General features: G+C 36.9%; 1 protein-coding gene across 5 annotated transcripts in view; it reads left to right on the plus strand.

Annotated features, from left to right (window-relative positions):
• Positions 1-21,744, plus strand: part of SWT1 (SWT1 RNA endoribonuclease homolog) — a 143,266-nt gene that overhangs the window by 15,409 nt on the left and 106,113 nt on the right. For all 5 annotated transcript variants that reach the window (XR_006356270.1, XM_044000692.1, XM_044000691.1 and 2 more), the window contains exons 4-10: positions 3,259-3,317; positions 7,061-7,826; positions 10,402-10,461; positions 12,573-12,702; positions 15,284-15,385; positions 16,748-16,936; positions 19,295-19,388. Coding sequence is in view for 4 of the 5 variants with exons in the window: in XM_044000692.1 (XP_043856627.1) it covers positions 3,259-3,317; positions 7,061-7,826; positions 10,402-10,461; positions 12,573-12,702; positions 15,284-15,385; positions 16,748-16,936; positions 19,295-19,388 (1,400 nt within the window). In the remaining variant the exon portion in view is untranslated. The remainder of the gene's footprint in view (positions 1-3,258; positions 3,318-7,060; positions 7,827-10,401; positions 10,462-12,572; positions 12,703-15,283; positions 15,386-16,747; positions 16,937-19,294; positions 19,389-21,744) is intronic.

The raw sequence follows: 21,744 nt of genomic DNA on the forward strand, positions 1-21,744 counted from the left end.
TTTTTCAGCAGATCTCTCTTGTTTATAGGTTAAAGTATAGGAACCCACTTGTCTGGTCTGCCAGGTTTTCTCTAACTGATCCAACATTATCTCCCATTGTTACCCTATATGCATATTCCATTTCAGCTTGCCTCGTTTCCTCACTGTATGCACCATATTTGAACTCACCATACTCATTTGTAGTCCCAAGACTTTGTTCATGTTGGTTTCCCAACTTGGAAGGCCTTTACCTTTGACTTACCCATGCCTACAATGGTGTATTAAAGTAAGATTTACCACTTAGTAGTGATGTGACCTTAGATGAGTCACTTAACTTCTAAGCTTTCCTTTTCTAAACTATATTTGTTATGTACTTACTTTATGGGGTCCTCAGAAAAGCACTTTATAAACAATAAAGTAATCAGCTATTATTGTTTTCCTTGAAAGCCCAGCTCTAGGTCTAACCAATTCTCTTCCCCAGCTACTTGATTTCTCTCTTTATTTATTTATGTAAATTTTTTTTAGTGAGGCAATTGGGGTTAAGTGACTTGCCCAGGGTCACACAGCTAGCTAGTAAGTGTTAAGTGTCTGAGGCTGGATCTGAACCCAGGTACTCCTGACTCCAGGGCCAGTGCTCCATCCACTGTGCCACCTAGCTTGCCCTGATTTCTCTTTTTTTAATGTGCTGTTATAATAACAGTGACCCTCTCAGCTGAGAACCTTGCCTTCTATTTACTGAACAAATATATACAATTCACCAAGACCTTCTTCTTTCTTCCTCTTCATTTTACATCACTCAGACAGTAAGTTTACGATATCTATGGGACATCCAGTTTGTGATGTCCAACTGGCAGTCGAAGGTGTCAGACTGGAGGTCAGAAGTGAGGGATCTGGGCTAGCAAAAGAGAGGGATAGGGGAGCTGAGGTAGATTGCATCAAATCAAGAGGATTGGAGCACATAACTTCTCTCTTACTACCCTCCTCTTCTTTATAAAGAGAGGTCAGGAAACAAAGAAAAGAGGAAATACATGATCCATACATACCTGCTTGCATTCAAAATATCTCTTGTCTTTCATGGCTAAACTTGAGAAAGCCCCCTTGAAGCAGTGAGGTTGCATAGTGGATAGAGTGTTGGGCCTGGAGTCAGGAAGACATGAGTTCAATTCCAGCCTCAGACACTTACTGGCTGTGTGACCCTGGGCAAGTCACTTAACCTCTGTAGGCCTCAGTTTCCTCAGGTATAAAATAGAGATAATAATAATATCTACCTCCCAGGATTGTGGTGAGGATTAAATGAAATGTTTGTGAAGCATTTAGCACAGTTCCTGGCACATAATAAATGCTTGTTTCCTTCTGCCTACAATCTGTATTTTCACTTTCTCTCCTCTCACTCTATTCCCGAAGTTTCTGTAATCTCACTTCCAACCTTATTCAACTTAAACTATTTTCTCCAAGGATCTCCTAATCCCCAAATTTAATCTACTTTCCTCAGTCTTTATCCTTCTTGTCCTCTCTATAGCTTTCAACACTGTCATTAACCCTCTTGATATTCTCTTCTCTCTGGGTTTTCATGACATTACTCCTTTTTTTTTGTGGGGCAATGAGGGTTAAGTGATTTGCCCAGGGTCACACAGCTAGTGTCAAATGTCTGAGGTCAGATTTGAATTCAGGTCTTCCTGAATCCAGGGCTGGTGCTTTATCCACTGTGCCACCTAGCTGTCCCTCATGACATTACTCTTAACTATTTCTCCTATCTGCGTGACCTTTCCAAAATCTCCTTTGCTGAGTTTAGGTCATGCCTCCTAGGCGGGAGTGACCCCTAAAGCTCCATCCTGAGCCTTCTCCTCTTCTCCCTCTGTACCATGTCATTTGGTGATCTCTTCAGGACTCACGAATTTAACTAATATCTCTTATGCTGATGATTCTCAGATTCCTTTGACCAGCCCTGCTCTTACTTCTGACCTCTAGTCTGGCATCTCCAGCTGCCTGTCGGACATCTCAAACTGGCTGTCTCGTAGAAATCTTCAACTCACCATGATCAGATTCATCTTTGTAACCTAAGCATTCCCCTCTTCCTAACTCTTCTCCCACCATTCAGGATAGCTCCATCCAGTCCTAGGTGTCATCCTGAACTTTCCCGATTTTTCTTTTTTACTCCCTCATATCTAATATATTAATAAGCCCTGACGGTTCTGCCTTTACAACATCTCTTGTACATACCCACTTCTCCCTTCTCATCCTTGTGCTGTTTTGGTGTAGGCCCTCATTACCTGATGGCCTAGACTATTGTAATAGTACAAGAATTGTCCTGCTAAACAGATCTTTGTGAAGCGCAGGTCCAACCATGCCACCTCCCTCTTTCATTCAGCTTCCGAGGGCTGTCTGTCATCTTCAGGATCAAATATAAAGTCCTGTCTGATTTTTAAAGTCCCCTTTTAACCTGGCACCTTTCTGCCTTTCCAGTCTTTTTCTGCTTTACTCCTGTCCATGTATTCTACTCTCTAGTGACATTCTTCTCGCTGTTCCTCCACCTCCTGACTTGTGCATATTTACTGGTTCTTTCTCATGCCTGGAATGCCCCCCTTGCTTATAACTACCTTCTGGCTTCCCTGGCTTCCTTCATGTTTCAGCTCATATCTTACCTTCTGAAAGAGGCCTTTCCTTATTCCCTCAATTGCTAGTCCTTTCTCTCAGAAATTACTGCCAGTTTATCCTATCTCTATCTGTCTATCTCTATCTACCTTGCTTGTATGCATTTGTTTGCATGTATTCTTCTCCAGTAGAACGTGAGCTTCTGAAGACAGAAACTATTTTTGGCCTTCTTTGTATCCCTGTTTCTTAGCACATCGTTTGGAACATAGAAAGCGCTCAATAAATGCTTTTTTTGGCCATATTCTCTAAACCAAAAATGGGCTTACATCATACGACAAATGAGAATCATTTTGTAAAGCCTCATTAAACCACTTAAAATAAAAATCAAAAATATCTAAAAGATTGAGAATATATGATCATTTTTTAAATAGGATCATTGTCATAGAACCAGAAAGGAGCTTAGAGACGATTTAGTGCAAACCCATCATTTTATAACAAAGAAACTAGGACCTAGGGATATTACTTCTTTGTTTTGTTATCACTGTTTTTTACATGTATCTTCACCATTTTCAAACTAATCTTTAAAGCCCCATGAGGGGAGAGAACTTTTTTTTTTTAATACTCTCATTACTTTGCATAGTTTGTGCTCACTCAGTTCTCGCTGACACTTAAAATTTCCTTTTTCAGAAATCTGATGATACGGACATTTTGTACTATGATACAAAAAGAAAAGAAGACCTTCAAAGGTAAATTCCTTATTTTAATAGCATCTTTATACTTTTTAGGTTAATATGCTTGGTGAAGTGTCAGGTATATAAAACTAAGAATAGATTTTGAATTTGTGTAAGATTTGGAAAATCTTTTATTTAATTCTGGTTTAACTATTTTCTTCCATTTTTGCATATAAATATTGTCTCTTAATGACGTGATACAGAAATTCTGGTTCTAATAGCTACTGAATTTTGTCAACATTACCATAAGCAAGAAAATTTTTAAAGAAATAAAAATTCCATGAGATAAAATCTACACTTTATTCCTAAGTAATTCAACTTTGTTTCATTTGGATCTATAAAATTTATACTATGTCTTTGAGGTCTGTATAAAATTTATACTTGTGATCTTTGCTGAATTTCTTGGTAGCAGAAATAGCTAGGAGAATTGATAAGATAGTGGTGGAGGATTGTACAAATAGAGGGTAGGATTATTGTGATACATGGTCAGAGGATTTAAGCAGGTAGTTTTCTAATTAAGAACTCTAAATCAAGAGCTGTATGAAAAAATGCTCCAAATCATTAATCATTAGAGAAATGCAAATGAAATAAACTCTGAGGTTCCATCTCCCACTCATTAGATTGACTAAGTTAACAAAAAAGGAAAATGACAAATGTTGGAGGGACTTTGGCAAAACAGGTACATTTATGCACTGTTGGTAGAACTGTGAATTGTTTAGCCATTCAGGAAAACAGGTTTGGAACTGGCTAAAAAGTTACTGAACTGTATATGCCCTTTGACCCAGGATTACCATTACTAGGCCTATACCCCAAAGAAATCAAAGAAAGAATAAAAAGATTCATATAAACAAAAATATTTATAGCAATTCTTTTTGTAGTGCCAAAGAGTTAGAAATTGAGGGATTCTCATCAATTGGGAAAGGGTGAAATATTAAATTATGGCATGTCATGTAATAGAATACTATTATGCTCTAAAAAATGATGAAAGTGATCATTTCAAAAAAGTCTGGAAAATCTTATATGAACTGATACAGGGTGAAGTGGAAAGAACCAGAACAGTTTATACAACAGTATTTTAACAATAAACAGCTTTGAAAGATTTTGGGACTCTGATTGCAATGACCAGCTATAATTCAGAAGACTTATGAAATATATAAACCCAACTCTTGACAGACAGGTCTTGGGACTCATTCAGAAGAAGACATTTGTTTTTGGGCATGGCAAATATGAAATGAAATTAAAAACAATAATATACATTTAGTATTTTATTTTTTCCCAAGTTACATGTAAAAACAATTTTTAACATTCCTTTAAAGAATTTTTGAATTCCCAATTCTTTCCCTCCCTCCCTTTCTCCCCACCACTGAGAAGGCAAACAATTTAATATAGGTTATACCTATGTAGTCATGCAAAACATATTTCCATGTTAGTCATGTTGTGAACGAAAATGCAGACCAAAAAACTCAAGAAAAATAAAGAAAAAGTATTGCTTCTATTTGCGTTCAGACTCCATCAGTTCTTTCACTGGAGATGGATAGCATTTTTCATCTTACGACTTTTAGAATTGTCTTGCATCGTATTTCTGAGAATAGCCAAGTTATTCGCAGTTGATCATCATACAATATTGCTACTGTGTACAGTGTTCTCCTTGTTTTGCTCATTTCACTTTGCCTCAGTTCATGTAAGTCCAGGTAAAAACAACAATATAAATAGGGTAGGAAGGGAAAATAATCTTCTGGTTAATTGAACAGATTATTAAGGAAGTTTGAGAAATATAAAAATAGCTGAAAAAATCATGAATATGTTCTTTGAGGGCGGGGTCCATTTACTAAACTTCTTTGTATGCTTCATCAAGACTTGACACCATGCTATACCTACTAGATAATGAGTAAATACTTGCTGAATTGGTGTGGACCTTGAACTATATGAGTGTTATGCCTCTAGAACATTAAGAAGCATAGAACTGATAGAACTAGCATTCTAGTGGAAACACTATATCTGAATAAATTCCCAAAGGTTTTTCCCACTATTCTTTATTTTAGAATTTGTTATATAAGATGTATTAATTATTTAAAAAAACCTTATTGATATCTTTTAAAAAATACCACCTACATTCCTGAATATATCCCCTACTTATTAACCATGAACTATAACAATTGACTAGGATAAAAAGGGAAGGTTGTTTTCTGGGGAAAAAAATCTTTGCATCAACTGTCTCTGATAAGGGTCTGATATCCACACCAACCCAGATATCCCTAAGTTATAAATGGCTTGCCCTCAGACGCCTTCTCCTCATGGCAGAGCTTTCCTACAGTAAGTCTCCAGCAGGTGGCATCACTCCAATCGTTACATGGCCCTACTTTTGACTTTCAGACTTCAAAATCATCCCCCCACATAGAGTATCTCTTCATTTCTCTGGCATATCATAAGCACTTAATAAATGTTTCCTTTTCTTCTTTCCTTCTTACCCAATGCTAGAAAGGGTTGAGAAAGAATGCTATACTAGTACAGTGTTAGTAGAGCTGTGAATTAGCCCAGCTCTCCTAGAAAGCAATTTAGAATTAAGCTAAAATTGTGGATCAAATGCCCACCTTCTTTGATCCCAAGATACCATTGCTAGTCACATAGTCTAGGGAGGTCAGAGACAGAAAGGTCCCATATATAACAAAATGGTCACATCAGTACTTTTTCCTAGTAGCATAAATTATAAATAAAGTAGGTGTCTGTTGACCAGAACATGGCTAAACAAACCTGTATGGGAATATAATAGTATTGTATAGTAAGAAACAGTAAACATGAAGAAGTCAGAGAAGTACAGGAAGACTTTTATGAGAGCGCACTATGACTACAACAACGTATGTGGAAAGGACATTAAAAAAAAGGGAAGCTGTCACATAATTATAGCGTCCAAACTTAATTGAGAAGAGATGAAAAGGCATATTCTTTTCTTCTCTGCAAGGATGGGAGATCATGCGTATGGACCATTGCATAGACTGTAGATATCATATGTCTTTTTGAGTGACCAAGGGCACATTTAACCTCTCCAGGTTTTTATTTCCTCATCAGTAAAACTGGGATAATAAATACCTATAGTACTTATTTTCCTGATTTGTTGTGAGGATCAAAAGAAGTAATGCATCATTATGGTTCTTTGTTCTCAGCAAGATGATGTGAGTCAGGGTTGTGCAAAGTCACCATCCTTACTCTCTCTTCCAGAGCCATCTGGCTCCAGTGGCAAGATATACATCTGGAGGACTGGAGATGGCCCCAATGTTTGAGGCATTTGGGGTTAAGTGGCTGGATTTGAACACTGGTCCTCCTGATTCCAGGGCCAGTGCTCTATCCACTGTGCCACTTAGTGGCATGTATATGAAACCTTTTATAGACCTTAACGTGTTGTATGAATGTAAGCCATTACAGTAGATTGTTATGAATTGCTTTTGAATTGTTATAATATTTGATTTGAATTTGGTAACTTCATGACTTAATTCTTTTGGGGGGGAGAGGGGGCAGGGCAATGAGAGTTAAGTGACTTGCCCAGGGTCACACAGCTAGTAAGTGTCAAGTGTCTGAGGTCAGATTTGAACTCAGGTACTCCTGAATCCAGGGCTGGTGCATTATCCATTGTGCCATCTAGCTGCCTCCTATGACTTAATTCTTAAGGAAGTTCATGTCATTTTTTACTATTTTAGTATAAGTTTGAGAGTGTCATAGTGTATAAGTAGTCCTATAACTTAAGTTTCTGCACTATTTTATAGGTTGGATGTGGAAACAGGCACTCAAAAGAAGAGGCAAAAAATCAGCTCTTTTTCATCTCAAGAACCTGAGACACCCCAAAAGAAATCATTTGATGACAGTCAAAGTACTTCGCACAGTCAGTCTTTAAGTAGAACTAAGAAAGAAATACAGAAGTATGATTTCAAACATGAAGATGTAAAATTGAAAAATGAGAACCACCAGAAGGACTATGACCTTAAAAGTAGTAATAGCGTTACATATACCAGGGACTCACATTCCAAATCGGAAACACCAGTATGTGAAAGGAAATGGCCTCATTATCTTGCTCAGAGGGAGAAGCTGAAAGGAATAAAGAAGAAAGAAAAGATCAGTAAAGTCAAAGATAATGTAGCAAAACCTCTGCTCGAGAAGGACATCAAAGATGAATTGGCTAAGAAATGCAATTCTAAAACCTTGAATAAGGAAGCACCTGAACCTGAAAGATGCAGAATCAGTTTCAGAGTTGCTGCAAAATCCTGTGGTACCATTCAAAAACCGGTACCGAATAATGTTTTTGATTCTAAATTTCATAAACCAAAGCCTTCATGTGAGAAAAAAGAGGTTCTCCAGAATTCTCCAGGTTTTTCTAGACACAAAGTTAAACATTTATTACCATCAGATTCTTCATATAAGTCATCTGACTGCAAGTGGAAAGAAAAATGTCATCCTGAGCCTTCCAGCCGAAAAAGAAACAATTCACAGCCAGAAGAAACTTTCTTACCTGCATCAGTATCATTAAAAAAACAGGTGGAGTGAATAGACATTTTGTTCAAAAAAATTTGATATTAGAGTAAGCTTTAAAAGTGGTTCTATATTAGAGATATTTCCTACTGTGGAAAGTTGATTCAAATGAGAGTTGCTGAGAATTTTTTTTAAAATTTCTAGGCCTTAAGCTTCATTACATAATGGAGTGAAGTGTAGGAAAGGAGCCCACCTATCTTTTCTTCTTAATAGTGAGGGGGTTGGTTCTTTTGTGCTCTTATAGGTCTTCATTAGGCACCTGAGTGGAAACATATGTCTTGTACTCAGTAAAATTTTCTTTTAAAAGGTGCTGATTATTAGAGTGTATGCTCCTGGAGGGACAAGAGTATTTTACTGTTATCTTTTTTTCTTTGGCACTTTTCATAGGATATAGTAAGTGCTTTGTAAGTGTTATTGATTAACTGATAGAGTGGAGGTTTTTATCAAAGTGGTCCTTTTGGCTATTTCATTGATAGCCAGTTGCCAGAAAAAGACACAAGATGAAAACAGTAACCCAACCCTAGTGTCCCTTGGCCCTTATACAAGTAAGCTTTCAGTTTTCCAGTGCATTCTCCGAAGTCACAATTTATATTGGTTTTCCTCTCTTAATTTCATAGTTCATTTTTAGAAATGTGTGCTTTTCTTGCTGAGTTCAGTTCAATTCAACAAGCATTTATTAAGTAACTACTATGTTTTAGGCACCAGAAGTACAAGAAAGAGTTGCTCTCATCGAAGTGCTTAAATTCTCTTGAGGGTTACAACATATAGACATATAAGTAAATGGAATGTTTGTAAATGATTTTAGGGGAAGATCCCTAATAACTAGTGATAACAGGAAAGGCCTTCTTTAGGAGTTGATACCTGAGCTAAGCTTTGAAGGAAGCCAAAGATTTGTACATATAGAGACACTTATATGAATACAAATACACACACACACACACACACACACACACACACATAGTGAACAAATACAAATACTTATAAAGTAGTAAAATATGTATTTCAGGAGGGTGGGTGCTAGTAGCTGGAGGGATTTGGAAAAGTCATACAGAAGATGGTGTTTGAATTGCTTCTTAAATGAAGAGAGGGTCTTTGAAGCAAAAGATAAGGAGAGAGTTCATTCCAAGCATTGGGTGATGGACCAGTACAATAGCATGGAGAAAGAAGATGGAGCGTTGGTTGTGAGGAACAGTGAAAAGGCCATTTTGGCTGAACTGTTGAATGTGAGAAATTGGGTAAATGTATGTTGAAGCTGGAAAGATAGATTGGGGCCAGCCTGTAAAGGGCTTTAAAAACTCAACAAAAGTGATTATATTTTTCCTAAAAAAAATTAGGAAGCTACTGGAATTGATTGAGTGTGGAAGAATGGTCAGATCCTTGCTCCAGGAAATTACTTTGGCAGCAGTGTATAGGATGGACTGAAATTGGAAGAGATTTGAAGAAGGGAGATGCGTTAGGAGGGTGTTGCAATAATTTAGCCAAAAGGTGATGAGGAGCTTATCTAAGGTAGCAGCAGTGTAATTGGAGAGGAGTTGGATGAGAGAGGTGTCATATAGGTAGAAATGGCAAGGTTTGGCAACTGGTTACATATGTAGGGTGATAGAAAGTGAGGAGCTAAGGCTATTGTCAAAATTATGAACCTGGGATCCTGAAGGATGGTAGTGCCTTCAATAGAAACAGGGAAGTTTTGAAGAGGGGACATTTAGGGAGGAAAGTTTAAGGTTAGGGGTAGCTGGGTGGTATAGTAGATAGAGCACCAGCCCTGGAGTCAGGAGGACCTGAGTTCAAATTCGGCCTCAGACACTTGACACTTACTGGTTGTGTGACCCTAGGCAAGTCACTTAACACTAAATGCCTTACAAAAAAAAGAAAGAAAGAAAAAGAAAGTTTAAGATCAGTTTTGGACATATGTTTGAGTTGTCTCCCAGACATCCAGTCTGAAATATTGAAATGTCAATTGGTGATAGGGGACTGAAGTTTGGGAATAGACTAGGGTTGGATACATAGTTATAGGAGTCATGTGCATAGAGCTGATAGTTGAACTTCTAGGGGTTGAAGACATTAGAGAGTGTGTAGAGGGTAAAGAGAATAAGGTCTAGGAAAGAATCTTGGGGAACACCCTCAGTTATGAGCATGATGTCGATGATAAGCAAAGGAGACTATGGAGTAGAGGAAAACCCGACACTGTGTTGTGAGAACTCAGAAGAGAGAATACTCAGAAGGAGAGGAGGGTGAACATGGGGGTTGTGAGGGTGTTGGTACCTTAAACAGAAAGAGTGAACTTTGGAGGAGAGATTGGTTTTGTATGTGTTGGATTTGAGATTCCAGTTGGATACCCAGGTTGAGATCTCCAGCAGGTGGTTGATAATATAGTACTGAAGTTCAGGAGAGGTGTAAAGGCTGCATATATAGATTAGGGAGTCACGGAAACTGAGTCATTGGGAGTTGAAGATATCTCCATTGGAGAGTGTAAAGAGAGAAGAGAAGGTCTAGCATAGACTACTGGGGGACTGCTTAGGATGTAATCTTACAATTTGGTATGTTCTTCATTATTAACTAATTGAATTAATTTTTATTTTAGAGCTCTGTACCAACATATTCTCCTAATTCAAGTGATTATATTCAGGATACAGATCAAGAGGTGGGTGTTCAATTTATTTACTTCAAATGTATTGAATACACTTGTTAGAGTTCTTCATGGCTCTTTAATACTAAAGGTGATGTGAATATAATTGTAAGATAAATTTGATAATGTTGTTATACTATAATCATTATATATAATCATTGAGAGAGTCAGCATTATGAAGTAAAAGGACCACTGGATTTACAATCAGAGGACATGAGTTCAAATCCAACTTGTCATGTATTACTTGTTTGACTCTAGACAAATCACTTAACCTCCCTGGGCCTCAGTTTCCTCATCTGTGAAATGATTAAATGGCTTCTAAGGACCCTTCTAGGAGCTCTCACTCTAAATATATGATTTGTCTCATTTATGAACCTATGTAGTTTTGTGCTGTGGATTCCTTCAAAGCCCTTATCTATAGAAATATTTACAAATGTTCCTCCTTTATCATCTGATCTTTTGCTTTTATTATTATTATTATTATTATTAGTTTTTTCAGGGCAATGAAGGTTAAGTGACTTGTCCAGGGTCACATAGCCAGTTAAGTGTCAAGTGTCTGAGGCTGGATTTGAACTCAGGTCCTCCTGAATCCAAGGCCAGTGCTTTATCCACTGTGCCACCTAGCTGCCCCTGCTTTTATTATTTTTAACAGACTGCCCATGTATTAACCTTTTACTTTAACACAAATACCGAAAGATATGTATTTGTAGTTGCAAAAATGAAATGTGACATTAGGAGTTTTTTGCTATATTATCTTAAAAGACAACAAAATGGGGATATTGCTTCTTGAAATTATATGCATGTCTCTCATGGTTCTAGAATAGAGGAAGAGGGAACGCCCCATGCCTTTTTCCTTTAATTGGCCTCAGTTTAATCCTGAAATAGGTTTCTAATTATTTTATTTGTTGAGTGGAGTTTTTTTTTCTTAATAATTAGGTACATAGGATGCTTTTTAATTTTTCTTTTAAAAAGTCCTTCAGACTTCATTAAATTGCTTATTTTTATGACCATCAAAAATTTTTATGGCCCCTCCTTATAATATGAGAAGCCTTTTTTTCTGATTTAAATTTATTGTACCTTTTAGCTTCTTTGTTTAGTTTTCCATTAGGGATTTAATTTCTTCAGAGTGGGTCACATTTGAAGATCCAGTTTATAATCCAGAGCTGTTCTTAAACTTCTTTTTAATCAACCAGCTACATTTAAATGTGTTAGGATATTAAGGTTTTAAACTTTTTTCCTCTTATACACAGATCTTCTGTCTTGAATATAGATGGTTTTCATTTTCTTGTAAACTTGGAAGTTGTTAACTCAGAATACATCTAAATGTGAATCTACAATTCATTAAAAAAAGCAACTTCACAAAATGCAAGATTGAGGCATGGCTAGACAGCAGTTAGTCTGCAGATGATCTGAGGGTTTTAGTGGACTACAAGAATATTGGGAATAGGTATGGTGATTGGGAAGCCAAGAAAGGTTAGTGTGATCTTGGGCTGCTGTGAAAGAGGCCTAAATGCCAGGAAAAATAAAGTGATAAAAATTCTGTTGTCTACAGCCCTTTCGTGACCACATTGGGAGTATTGTGTTCTGTTGTAGGAACTGTTCTAGGGAGGACATGGATAAGCTGTAGGGTGTTCAGAGGAGGGAAGCCAGGATAATGAAGGCCTTTGAATTCATGCCATATGAGGATCATTTGAAGGAATGGGATGTGTAGCCTGGGCAAAGAAGACTGGTTGGTGGAGTGGAGAGGGTATGATGGTACAGTGGGGACAGAGATGTTAGAAGTGTCTTGAGATATTTGAAAGGCTATCACCTGGAAGAGGGATTTGCTGTGTTCTGCTTGGTCCCAGAGGCCGGAACTAGGAGCAGTGGGTGCAGGTTGCAAAGGACTATTTTAGACTTGAAGAATATTCTTCTATTTAGAAGAATAGATTAATAATTAAAGCTATTCATACGTGCAATGGGCTGTTTTTAATGTTGTGGGTTCCCCTTCACTTGAGGTCTTTAAGCAAAGGCTGGATGACCACATATCTGGTATGTTATAGAGGGGATCCCATTTTTAGATATAGGTTGGATTACATGGCCTCTAAGGTCTCTTCCAAATGTGAAATTCTGTGATTTTGTGATAGATGCAGATAGTAGAAGAGCTTCATGCTGCTCGTGTGGGGAAAAGTATGGATTTACCTGTGGTGCCTGCTTCTGGAGAGCTGACAAGTATGGAAATTGACTTGCCTGAAGATGATGTGCATCCTTCTGTTGGTATGTATGTCTTCTATATTAGTTTTGATGATTTTACCTCGTCTCTTAACATTTTGGCACATTAGCTCTTTATTTTGACTACGTTAAAATCAGGAGGAAATATTGAGTCCAAAATATTTTAAAGAAATTGTGCATTTAATAGTCTCCAGTGACAGAGTATAATGTATTCCGAATATTCTGCCCTGTCATAAGTCGTTATATTCTTCAAGTTATAAAGCAGCTAGGTATGGTTTTTGCTTTCTGACACAATATTTTTATTCTAATATTATGTCTTTAATTGTACTTTTTACTTAATTTGGGTAAGAGATAGTCATGAAAGTTTTGACTTTTCAGCTTTTCCTTCTCAACTGTAATTGTATACTAATGAAGATTTTTTTCTCTGTTAAGGCGATGACTGGATGTTATGTAAATTGTAATGTGTGAAGGAAGTGTCATCTTGGATTTCTCCTGGTGATAGTCAGATCTTGTTTATCCTTGATAATGGGAAAGAATAGTAGCATAGACAATTTCCAAATCATTTATTGACTTTGGAATGTATATATTATTTACCTTTTAAATTATGTTATGAACTAATTTTAATATTAGCTTATTATTGATGTACATACCAACTGATGATAGAATTAGTTGGGTTAAAAGCATAAGCGGCATGGGGAAGTCCATTTAATTCAACAAACATAAGTACCTACTATAGGTAAAACACTGATAGTTGTGAGGAGAGAGAAAATTTTAGATAAGGAAGCATGTTCATTGCTCTCATGGACTGTGTAGTATAGAAGACAAAGAGATACATTGATAGCTCTAATATACAAATAATATGTGATGAGTTCACTATAGAATTACAATGCAATTGAAGTCAGAGGTGTAGGGCTATTCACAATAGGACACATTGGGGAAAGTTTCACGGAGGAGATGGAATTTTGAGTTTTATGCAGTAGGGAGTAGGGAACTAGTGAAGATTGTTAGCTGAAGAATGATTTGACTAGATTTTTGTATAAGCAGTGATACAAATGGTGGGCCAGAGTTTGGAGGTAGGAAGACCTATTTGGAAGGTGGTAAAGAAGGCCTCTATCAGAATCATTGCTGTGGGAATAGTGAGGCAGCAGTAGTAAAAAATGTGGAAATTTAAGTGATAGTACAGGACTGGATATGAGAGTTGAAGCAGGAGAAAGAATAGAAAGCCACCAAAATTCTGGAACTGAGAGATTGAGTGAATGCAGAAGCTTCTAACAAGAAAGTAAAATTGTAAGGAGTAGCAGGATTTGGGTGAAGGTTGATAAGGTTGGTTTTGGACTGTTGAGTTTGAGGTGCTGTAGGAAATCAAGATGGAGATGTCCTGTAGGCAGTTGAAGATGTATATTATATATCTAAAGGGATCTGGGTTCAAGATTAATATTTGGGAACTTTTAGATATAGTAGGTGGGGCCAGCTAGGTGGCACAGTGGATAAAGTGCTGGTTCCAGATTCAGGAGGACCTAAGTTCAAATCTGGCCTCAGACATTTGACACTTCTTAGCTGTGTGACCCTGGGCAAGTCACTTAACCCTCATTGACCCACAAAAAACAAAAACAAAAAGAAATGGTAAATGATGTCATGGAAGTGAATGAAATTGCCAAGGGGTAAAGAAGATAAAGGTAATAAGAGGACTAAAGACAAGGCCCAAGGGAGCATTTTTTAAAGGGTCTAAAAGAGAATGAGTAATCTGTGAGAGAAACTGAAAAAGAATGTAGTATGTCTAATGCTAATTAAGGATAAGAGGACCTAATAAACAAGGGGTGAGCAAAGGTATCAGATGCTAGAGAGGATGTAGAGAGATTATGGACTAGGAAATGGCCATGAGATTTGACCTTTGGGATGTCACTGATGTCTTTTGAGGGAGCAAGTTAGTAGAGTGTGAGATGTGAATTAATTCAATTCAAAAGCATTTATTAAGTACTTCCTATATGCAAGGCACTGGCCTAGGGTTATAGAAGGGAAAATGGAAAATCAGTCCCTGACCATGAGGAGCTTATATTCTCCGTGAGCCATGGAGGTCTTATAGCAAAGGGGCTAAAGAGAAGGGATGGTAAAGATGTGGAGGCATTAAATGTAGATTTCCCCCAACCCCCCAACACACATAGAAGTTTGACAGTCATGAGGATGCGCCAGGAGAGGAATGGTAGCTAGATAATATAGAAAGGTTAAGGGAAGGCCGCCTTTATTCATATTGGGAGGAATTGAGAAAGTTTCTCAAGCATAGAGGAAAGAGCTAGTGGTGAAGAAGATGCATGAGAGAAGGGGGAGTGATTGGTAGAGCAAGTCTTGTGTCAGTCAGGAGGGAATAGAATCAAAGGTACGGGCGACGAGGAGGGATACTTTTCAGTCTTGGATTTGAAATTTGCTATGGGTATTCATAAAGTAAATAAGTGATGGGTAATTGGGCACTGATTTCAGTGAAATGTCTTGTTAAGATAGAAGACTTATTTCTGGAAGATTATATTTTTATGAGTAAAGTTCAACAAGCATGCAATGTCATACATTATGTAAAACATTATCAAGAATAATATAATCTTAAAATATTGGTGTGTCTTTTTCTTCCATTCAGAGAATACTGCTTCAGATACAAAACTTTTAATTGTTATTGACACAAATATTCTGATGAATCATCTCAAATTTCTTGGAATTTTGAAGACGATGGATGTCCCAGGTATTCATTCATTCATAAAGATATTTCCTGATTCATAATAGAGAATATCTGATATATCACTAGAGAGCACAGGTCAGAATTCATATTTATGTTGTGCTTCAGGGTTTACAAAGTACTTTACTCAACAACCATTTTGAGGTAGGGGGTACAAGTATTATTCCCCTTTTACAGAACAAGGAACCTGAAACCCAGAAAGGCTTAACAGCTATTTACCTGCAGTTACCCAATCAGGAAGTGTCAGAGCCGAGATTTAAACTGAGGTCATCTGAAATCCTACTCTGAATTCTTTCTGTCACACCATTTCCCTTCAGTTATTGTATGAATTTGTGGACTTTCCAAAGAAAGACAAAGTGTTTTCTGATGCTTGCTGAAGTAATTTTGTCTAGTAAATCCTAAACTTGCTATTCACAATAAAATGGAATCTTCAAAAGTTGACTTAACAATATAAAATCTCATTTTCCTTTTTGTAAAAAAAAAATCTTTTTAACATTTATTTTTAAAAATTTTGAGTTTCAAATTCTCTTCCTCCCTTAAGCCCCTACCCCACACATTGAGAAGGCAAGCAATATATCAATTATATATGTGTTCATGCAAAACATATTTCATATTAGCCATATTACTAAAAAAAACCAACCAACCTAAAAACAAACAAACAAATGAAAAAACAACAATCCAGCCTGAAACTGTGCTTAGATCTGCACTCAGAGTTATCATTTTACCCTTTGGAGGTGGATAGCATTTTTCTTCATGGGTCCTTTGGAATTGTCTTGGGTCATTGTATTGATCACGTTGCTAAATCCTTCCCGGCTGATCATTATTACAATATTGCTGTTACTGTGCACAATGTTTTCCTGGTTCTACTCACTTCCCTATGCATCAATTCGCATTAGACTTTTCAGGTTTTCTGAAACCATTCTGCTCATCATTTCTTACAGTATAGTAGTATTCCATCACAGTCATATACTATAGCTTGTTTGGCCATTCCTCAATTGATGGGCATCTCCTCAATTGCCATTTCTTTGCCACCACAAAGAGAGTGGCTATAAATATTTTCATAAATAAGGATTCTTTTCTTCTTTTTTTGATCTCTTTGGGGTATAGACCTAGTAGTGGTATTGCTGGATCAAATGGCACGCACAGTTTTATAACCCCTTGGATGTTGTTCCTTTTCTTTCCTGATTCCTACTTTTATGCCTATTTAATACTTATCATTTGCTGTATAGATAGATAATTAACCTCAACTGAATTATAAGCTCCTTGATGGTAAGGAAGGTGTCTTGTATTTCTTTGTAAAGCCAGTGTGCCTAGTACAGATGTCAAGTTATATATTTCTTTATTTGATAAGAGGCTTGAATTTTCCAGGCTTTGATAGACTTGTATTGATAATTCCCTGGGTGGTTGTGCAAGAACTAGATCGTATGAAAGCAGGGAAATTACTACAGCATGCACAGCACAAAGCTATACCTGCAGTTCATTTTATCAATGACTGTCTCCGAAATCAAGATGGAAAGCTGTGGGGTCAATCAATTCAACTTGCTTCTCAAAAACTTTGTAAGTACCACGTGGAGAATTGAATGGGGTGGGGATACTCTATATTCTATTCAGTCTTAAAATGTCCTTGGGATAAGGGGAATGGCTCAAAAACTTTATTTTCCTTTAAAAATGATTTTGAAAACAGATTCTTTTGCAGCATCAAAATTCAACAAAAAATTACATTTTTAATTTTAATTTTTTATCTCTCAGGCTGTGTCATTAGTACAAAAAGTGAAATAGAGATTTAGGAAGAAATTTTTTTGTGCTTTATAGCTGTCATTTTGCATTCCTTTCAAAAGTTGCAACATAATACTGGTATTGGGTGACAAGGCTATTCTATACTTTATCTTCTTTCTTTTAGGTATTGTTTCCCTCAGTTACACTGTGAGCTTGTGGAGAGCAGGAAGCCTCTCAGGTTTTCTTTTTGTGCCCCAAGTGCTTAGTACATTGCATTAGCACAGTTCTTAACAAATACTGTTTCCTTCTTCCTTTCCTTTCTTTTCCTCCTTCCATCCATCCCATCTATCCATCCATGTTTTGACTGTATGTAGTTAATGGTAGGTGTGTGTTTGAGTCTCTATAATAATGGAGTTTGTACAGTATAACTTTACTACATTTTTTTTTTGATTATCTAAATTAGAATTTTAACATAACTTGTAAAAGATACATAGAGCACCCATATAAGTGCTGATGTCCCTACCAAATTAAAATATATATTTTTCTGGTGTTTAATTTTCCAAAAGGATCTCTTTTTTCATAGATCAACATCTTTAATTCATGGATTTAAAAAAATATTCCTCAATATGTGATAGTTTATGAGAGTCCATTCCAGTGCAGTTTTACCTTATTTCCTGACTTAAACACAGAAAAGAGTTTCATTTGAGATACTTGGTCCCTAAGTCTTAGAGTCAGGAAGAAGTGTTGTTACTATTCATTTTGGGGAAAACTTATGTGAGTTCTTTAAAGAGAACCACAAAGTAGAAGTATTGCCCAAAAGTAGAATTTTAATGGTGAGGTAACTGCTAAATGAACCTGAAATGACATTAAATTTGGCCTGTTTACAGAAGTAATCTGTATTGTTCATATTTCAGGATCATAAATAATAATCTCAGAAATCCCTGAGATATAAAAGGGATGTATATTGATAGAGTGCTTTTCTTAATATAGTCCCTGTGAAATAGCTAGTACACAGTTATCTCTGTTTTGCAGATGAGAAAACTGTGGCACAGAGAGGTTAAATGATTGCCTATAAGAGTAAGTGTTGACGGGGTCAGCTAGGTGGTGCAGTGGATGGAGCACCGGCCCTGGAGTCAGGAGTACCTGAGTTCAAATCCGGCCTCAGACACTTAACACTTACTAGCCGTGTGACCCTGGGCAAGTCACTTAACCCCAATTGCCTCACTAAAAAAAATGATAAAAAAAGAGTAAGTGTTGACTATTCCATTTTGGGGTAGCTCTAATTGTTTAGAAGTTTTCATCTTGCATTGAAATCAGCCCCTTTCCAAACTTCCACCTGTTTGTTTGTTTGTTTGTTTGTTTTTAGTGAGGCAATTGGGGTCAAGTGACTTGCCCAGGGTCACACGGCTAGTAAGTGTTAAGTGTCTGAGGCCGGATTTGAACTCAGGTACTCCTGACTCTAGGGCTGGTGTTCTATCCACTGCGCCACCTAGCTGCCCCAAATGTTTTTGTTTGTTTGTTTGTTTGTTTGCAAACTTCCACCTGTTGCCCAGTCCCCCTCCCCCACTTTTTTTTTTTTTCAAATAAGAAATCTAAATCCCTGAGCTGTTTATTGATTTGTTTAAGGGCAGGCAGTCAGTAAGTATAGTATTTGGGGTTCAGATCCAAGTCTTCTGAATTTAAGTCCAGTGTTATTTTCACCACTTGAAGCCCATCTTATGCAGTCTTTATTTCATGAAGATTTTCTCATTGTTTATAAGTCAATGAAGTGTTGTGAATACTGAGACCTTATTTCTATGTTGGGTTATGCTTATGGAACTGTGAAGTGTGTACAATGTATTAGGAAAGTACAGATTGGGAAATCAGGAAGCTTAGATTCTTCTTTTGCTCTCTTAATGGTTATGGGACAGAGGGCAGGTAATTTCATCTCTCTCTAATTCATTTTCCTCATCTATAAAATCCATAAAACGGAATTAATTGAGATGGTCTCTAAAATTTCTTCCAGATTTGACATTCTGTATTTTTTATGTTGATCCAGTCATACATTATTATATCTTGAGATACATGTTAAGTGGACTATGTACAGAAACCTCAATGCATTTCTTTTCCTTTCCTTCCTCTTTTCATTTAAAGACTTTTTATCTGTACTATTAGGATTTTCAGGGTATTAATTGATTTTTACTTTTGCTCAACTTGCAGATGGATTGAGTGATGAAAATAATGACGACCGTGTCCTGAAATGCTGTCTTCAGTATCAGAATTTATTTCCTTCTGCTGTTGTCATATTGTGCACGTGAGTTTCTTGAATGATTCAACCCTTTTCACTATAAAACTGCAGTAATTGAATGAAGTGAAAGAATGGGGGAAAAAGATAATTTTTTCATTTCCAGATCTAAACCCTTATCTAACTTAACCACCAACAGCCTTTGGAAGACAGTCCAATTTTCAGCTTTGTCTATTTCTTTGTTCGTGAAGTCATGCTCAGCATGACTTTTTAACTTTCCCCCATCCTCCAGTGGGTATCTTCTGAATATAAAGTGCCATACAAACTGTAAAAACACCATGTAAGTCTAACTTTTTATTAGCCAGTAGTCTTAGATAATGCATTTTGGAGAATTACAGTGAAATTAAAGGTATTTTCTTTCTTTCTTTTGTGTGTGTGTGTGGGTGTGGGGGGCAATTGGGGTTAAGTGACTTGCCCAGGGTCACACAGCTAGTAAATGTCAAGTGTCTGAGTCTAGGTTTGAACTCAGTTCCTCCTGAATCCGGGGCCAGTGCTCTCTCCACTGTGCCACCTAGCTGCCCCAGTACTTTCTAAATAGATGGATTTAATGTTACAGTACAGTTTGAATAATAGTCAGGAAAATTAGAAAATAGCAGGGAAAACACCAATGTTAAGATCTGATAAAATATAGGCAGTTCCTATCTTAGATACCTCAAAACAGCATGTCTTTTCTCTCCCGGTTTGGAATTTCTCTTCCTAATTTATACTCCTGAATGAAATAACTTGGCCTGATTCTGCTTTTTATCTCATAAATTGATGAGTCTTTGAATCCATTGTAGACCCAAAGACTAGATTGTATAAGAATAAGAAAAGTTGCATGTAATTTAAGTGCATAGGGATCAAGGTTAGGAAGAAATTATATTAATAAAAGAAGGGGGGAGTATTGCTTGCTTACCCTCCTGACTGTCCCATGGAGGAGGGAATCTTAACCCAGTGTCTATTTCCATTCTTGCTAGTAATAAAATCATTTAGGTAACTTCTAAATTCATGTGCCTGCTTCTGGAATCAGAGAGCAGAGTAGAAGATGAGGTTGTGTTGTCAGAGGCAGCCTGTGAAGTGGATAGCTGGCCTTGGAGTCCATAAGATAGGTTCAGATCCTATTATGACATTTATTAGTGTTGTCATCATGCACAAGTCACATGACCTCATTTTACCTCAGCCTCCTCATTTGTAAAATGGGAATAGTAATGCCTCTGCCTACCTCATAGGATTGTTGCGAGGCTTAAAAGAGATAATGTATTAAAGTGCTTTGCAATCTTTAAAGTGCTACATAGATGATAAATAGCATTTGTTATCTTCCTCTTGTTCTCATCTTTTTGGATGGGTTCCAGTAGAAGGGGTCCTTGGACAAGTCATTATCCTGTCAGTATTCCTTTATATTCAATGTTCTACGGATATGGCACACTTATATTAATTAGGATTTCATGTTATACTCTAGTTATGTTCACAGCAAATATCCTTGATGCAATTATAGTTGTAGAGAGGAAAGGAGTGATGATATACGCCTCATCCTTTCCTACATGATTTTTCCCCTCATTGGCCTAGCCCCCTACTTTGAAATTTTTTTGATCTTTGTAGCTGAAAGATTGAGTATTTTGGGGGTGATAACATTTTTTTAAAAGATCTTATTTTGTCCAGGAGATGATAGAAAACACTTCAGTCTGTGATAGTGGGATTGTTCCACTAGGTTATTTGTTGAATTTACTAGGATATTTTAAGGTCTGTATTTGTGGTATGGAGGTTTGTTATCTGTCAGTCCATACAATATTGTAGATTTCTGATATATATATAATTCTTTTTTTGGGTGGGGGGTGGTGTAGGAAAATGAGGGTTAAGTGACTTGCCCAGGCTCACACAGCTAGCAAGTGTCAACTGATGTATATAATTCTAGCCACCATGTCATGTCTTGCTGGGTATTCAATATGGTGCTACATTTTTACCATCTGTAGTGATGTGTTGCACTGTATGTGACATTTCCTTGTATAGCTGCCTGATAACTAAGCTAATACTTTTTAATACTCTTACATAGTTTTTAATGGCAGTGCTTTGGGTCTGAATTGCTATTGTTAACTCCTCTGTCACTACAAATAAATCCATATGTCTCAGGCATTGTTTGACATGAGTTCTTGTTACCTTTGATTCCATTCTTGGATGCTAGTCATTTCATGGGCCCCATGCAGAGATTAGCTACCTTTGTCTGCTTTCAAAAAGTTCATTGGCCTTTAACTATTGTCAGCTTTTGATATTCTTCAGTGAAATGTATTCTAAGAATGTCTTCCATTCTTTCTCCTTTTTTATGTTATGATGTTGATATTTTTATAGTTGCCTTACACTGATGGGACCTCTGTCATTTTTATATTATAAG

The sequence above is a fragment of the Dromiciops gliroides genome, chromosome 4 (assembly GCF_019393635.1).
Source record: "Dromiciops gliroides isolate mDroGli1 chromosome 4, mDroGli1.pri, whole genome shotgun sequence".
Classification (NCBI taxonomy): Eukaryota; Metazoa; Chordata; class Mammalia; order Microbiotheria; family Microbiotheriidae; genus Dromiciops; species Dromiciops gliroides.